Source organism: Saccostrea cucullata, unplaced genomic scaffold, assembly GCF_032062105.1.
Source record: "Saccostrea cucullata isolate Sc308-1 unplaced genomic scaffold, CSIRO_AGI_Scuc_v1 ctg4382, whole genome shotgun sequence".
Taxonomy (NCBI): Eukaryota; Metazoa; Mollusca; class Bivalvia; order Ostreida; family Ostreidae; genus Saccostrea; species Saccostrea cuccullata.
Genome location: NW_026931433.1, coordinates 15,657 through 20,247, shown reverse-complemented (window position 1 = coordinate 20,247; position 4,591 = coordinate 15,657). Strand labels below are relative to the sequence as shown.

Below are 4,591 nucleotides of genomic sequence, written 5' to 3'. Positions count from 1 at the left end.
TTACAGTCCGTAAACTATAGTTTACAACCGATAAACCTAGTTTATCGACTGTGAAACCATGTTTATCTCATTTTTGTGAATTTGGCGTGCCATAGCTATACATGTAGCAAGTGAGAGCTATTTACCTGTATGACCCATGTGGAATAAATTATTCAAAATACTGATAGTCACGTGAGTTCTACCCAGGTAATCATTCCTCAAAGGTGCTCACTGTAAAACATCGGCAGGTTTTGTATCATTTAGTCAAAGTCGTCCCGCTTAGAAATATTTGTATGTATATGTTTTTAAGAATACAGAGGAGTAAGGAGAGTTTAGTGCCATACATAAAAGTCTTAAACATTTTTAACATTCATGGAAGACTATGAAACAGATATTTATTGCCACCTAAACACTCGTTTTTAATTTAAATTCAATGAAACTATTATTGTGTTCTTTTCAATGCATGAGTACCATTTTCTTAGCTTTACAATTATGGCTACAGTTTCATACAACTTTATTCAATTTTTGAAACAGATTAAACGCAAAAAGTAACATTCATTCTGCAAACGCTCCTGACTATGATCCAACATCAGATTGTTCAAGTGTTGATTTAAATATCTATTCCCCTTGATTTACATAAACAAAAGTCAAAGAAGGTTCGGTACGACATTCCTGGCTTGAGGGTTTCCATGGGCATTTAAAAATATTCAATTGAATTGTTTCAAATCCATGCTGGTTTAGGTGATGCTTAATGTGTTTTTAATTAGAAATATCCACTAGTATCTAATAATTACCAAAAGAAAACAATTTGGTAATATATTCTAAAGTAAAACGGCACATAAAAAGGGTTCACTAAGCATTGCTTAAGTGCACTTGTTCAAGAAAAAGAAGATGAAAATGTGAAAAGTTTATGGCAAAGCTGATGCCAAAGACAATAGACAGTGGACATATTTTTAACAAAAGAACTCAATTAAGCTTTCAGCTCAAGTTAGCTAAAAATAGATCACTATGACACTCTAAGTCAACATGTGGTTCCAAAATGCATCAACAGATAATATTTGATGTTTATAGTCTTTATAGTCGGCAAAATATGAAAGTTTTAACAAAACATAATTCAGGTCAAGCTTGAAGTGACCTTGAAGACCATACCCTTTTCCCCAGGGTGATGCATTAAACAATTTTAATGTAAAACATATCTTCATTCTTAATTTCAAGTTTGATGATAATCTGCCAAGTGGTTCCTGATACAATGTATTAGAAACCCCCTATTTTTGCCATAATTATCTTCCCCGTGTGATGGTCACAGCCTTATTAGGTACAAATTAAAGACCTTGGACCAAGGACACTTTGTGAATTTGACAAATATTGACGAAGTGGTTTTTGAGATATGGCCAGTATTCCTAAAAGTTTAATGCACACTGCACAAATGGCCATAGAATAGGTCTTTGAATATTTGGTTCAGATGAGCTAAAATACATCTTGTCTATTTCAATACAGCATTAATGATGGTGATTTGTCAAAATTTTATTTCAGACAGGATGTTAGTTGTCCCCTTAGTTTTTCTCTGCCCTGCTACTTTTTCATGAACAGATTGCATTAATTTTATATGGAGAATAACCTTAAACAATTCTTGTCGATCCGATTTTTTCAAAAAATCATATCGTCGACTGTAGTGAAGAACCGGTTTCTCCATATGCTTAAGTGATCCCTCTCTGGTGGTATTTTGAATTTTTTCCCAGCTGAGTTCAGTTAACTGTAGATGTGTAACAGTCACCTGCAAAGAAAATTTAAATTATTTTTTTCAATGAAAGTGATAATTATGAGAGGTGTAATTAACAAGAGGCGGTAAATCTTTCATTGTCCATTATGGCCCACCCTACCCCTGGGGATGATTTTAACACACTTGAATCTACACTACCTGAAGATGTTTCAACATTTCATCTTTCTTAGCCCAGTGTTCTGGAGAAGAAGATTTTTCCAATGAATTCCTATATAAAACTTTGATCATCCACTGTGGCCCTACCCTACCCCAGGGGTGATGATACTACTGAAGATGCTTCCATACAAATATGACTCATCATGGCTTTGCTGTTCTTGAGAAGAAGATTTTTAAAAATCTTTTCTATATAATTCTATGTAAACATTGATAATCCATTTTGGCACGACGAAGGACAAAAACAAAAAGCAATAGGTCACCTGAGTGACCTAATAAAATATTACATATTTTCGACACAATTTTTATGGAGCATACCTCGATAAAATTTTCAAGCTTGCTTTGGTAGCTTTTAATGTGTTAATAAAGAACAATTTTACACAAAATCACCAGATCTAAACAACTTGCCACTCTGGATTTATGATGCCCTATTTTTCATAATTTAACTTGCAGCCAAGCATGGTGCATATTTGTATGTACCATTAACTCCAGCTTATTTAATCATATAATAATAAGTCAAATGACATCATATTAAAGGTTTGATAAAAAATATTTTATGATTCATTCTAAATTGAGATATTTACTTATTTAAGAAAAGTGATGTCAAGATCAAACATAGGTAATCAGAGATTACAGAGCTCACCTCAACGAATGTTGTCTTTAAGTAAGGCAAAGTCACACAATTAACCAACAAAAAAGTGTACATTCCAAAAATGAAAATATTTAAGCAATTTTGATCTGATTCTTTGAAATAGACATACATAAAAAATTTAAACTAGTTCTTCTTAATGAAAATGTAATCAAAATCCAGCATCTGAAGCAAATTTGAGAGTTTTCATCTCTTGATGCAACATTTGTGCAAGTTTGGTTTATACTATATTATATGAGCCTTATAGGTTTTTGGTAATAGACCTGCAACTATAACTTTTACCTGGTCTATTATCTGAAAAATGTATGTCAAATTCAGCATCCGAAGCAAGTCCATTAGTGTGCATCCTAAGATGTATCGTCCATGCAAGTTTGCTCATTATAGGGCTCATAGTTAATTGGAAATGAAACATGTATTAAAAACTAACATTTTCAATCATCCACAAAAAGTAGGTCAGATTCAGCATCTGAAGCAAGCCTGGTAGTATGCATCCTTAGATGTATCATCCATGCAAGATTGGTCATTAAAGAACTCATAGTTACTTGGAAATGAAAGCTGCATGAAAAACTTTAACCTGTTCACTCAACCAGAAAATGTAGGTCAGATTCAGCATCCGAAGCAAGCCCAGTAGTGTGCATCCTTAGATGTATCATCCATGCAAGTTTGGTCAACATAGGGCTTAAAGTTACTTGCAAATGAAACCTGCACCAAAAACTTTAACCAGTTCATTCAACTGGAAAATGTAGGTCAGATGCAGCATCCGAAGCAAGCCCGGTAATATTCATCCTTAGATGTATCATGCATGCAAGTTTGGTCAACATAGGGCTTAAAGTTACTTGCAAATGAAACCTGCACCAAAAACTTTAACCTGTTCACTCAACCGGAAAATGTAGGTCAGATTCAGCATCCGAAGCAAGCCTGGTAGTATGCATCCTTAGATGTATCATCCATGCAAGTTTGGTCAACATAGGGCTTAAAGTTACTTGCAAATGAAACCTGCACCAAAAACTTTAACCTGTTCACTCAACCGGAAATTGTAGGTCAGATTCAGCATCCGAAGCAAGCCCGGTAGTATGCATCCTTGCGACATGGAGGCCGACGCCGACACCGACGCCGACGCCGAGGGTATTACATAAGCTCCCCCAACTTCGTTGAGGTGAGCTAAAAATGTTGAAGCAGTTGAAAAGCCCTTATCAATATATATCAGCATATAAAGCTTGATAAAAATATCTTGAATAGCTTCATTGAAATTTAGCCAAACAAAAAGTGAGATAGGACAAAAGAAGGATGGTAGGGAAGATGGATGGAAGCTAGACATAATAAACACTATATGTCCTGGCCATATTCAGATTTGCTATATCTGTAAATTTGCTATATATCTGTGTTTGTACTCAAGGAGTTTAAATGTATTTTACTGCAAATATTACATATGCTGAAAGGTCAAACTTCTGAAAATGGGAATTCTATCTTCCAATGATCCACTAAGATCATCTTAGTGGATCTGAAAATTTGTCACCTTCTTTTGTTTTTCCTGGTTTTAACTATTTTAAAATTATAGACAAAATTAGGTTGTAAAAAATATTATCTTAATATAGAGTATTATTCAAATTAACATACTTTTGTTTTTTCAACCGTAAATCCAAGAATATCTCTACCAACACTTCCACAAAGATCCATATGTGTGACTGACTTGTCAAGATAGGCTAACAGTTCTCCTATATGTTGAGCAAGAAGGGCATCTGGTAGGCAGGGATCTACTTCAGAAGATGCATGGCATGTTTTCTTCATTACAGGACTGTCATATTTTTCTTCACCTTTTATGTTCTTTCTAACCTGAAAATATAAAAAAAAAAATTACTATGGAAAATAAAAACAACAAAGCAGATAGAACTAGTGCTAATTGTAACGGGGACCGTTACAGATGTTCCCCAAACGCTCCCCAACTCCCTTTTGGTGCCATATTCCCTGTAAGCTTCATAAAATAGGACAAAATCTGTGCATTTGAAACTTTGACAGCGCCAAGTTCATTC

General features: G+C 34.4%; 1 protein-coding gene across 1 annotated transcript; it reads right to left on the bottom strand.

Annotated features, from left to right (window-relative positions):
• Nucleotides 1-476: 476 nt before the first annotated feature.
• On the bottom strand, nt 477-4,390 carry LOC134232614 (uncharacterized). Its single transcript, XM_062714613.1, has 2 exons — nt 4,179-4,390; nt 477-1,753 (listed from the first exon to the last, which is right to left on the bottom strand). Exons 1-2 carry the CDS (start codon nt 4,347-4,349, stop codon nt 1,496-1,498), a joined length of 429 nt encoding a protein of 142 aa, XP_062570597.1. The 5' UTR covers nt 4,350-4,390; the 3' UTR covers nt 477-1,495.
• Between the last annotated feature and the right edge of the window lie 201 nt (nt 4,391-4,591).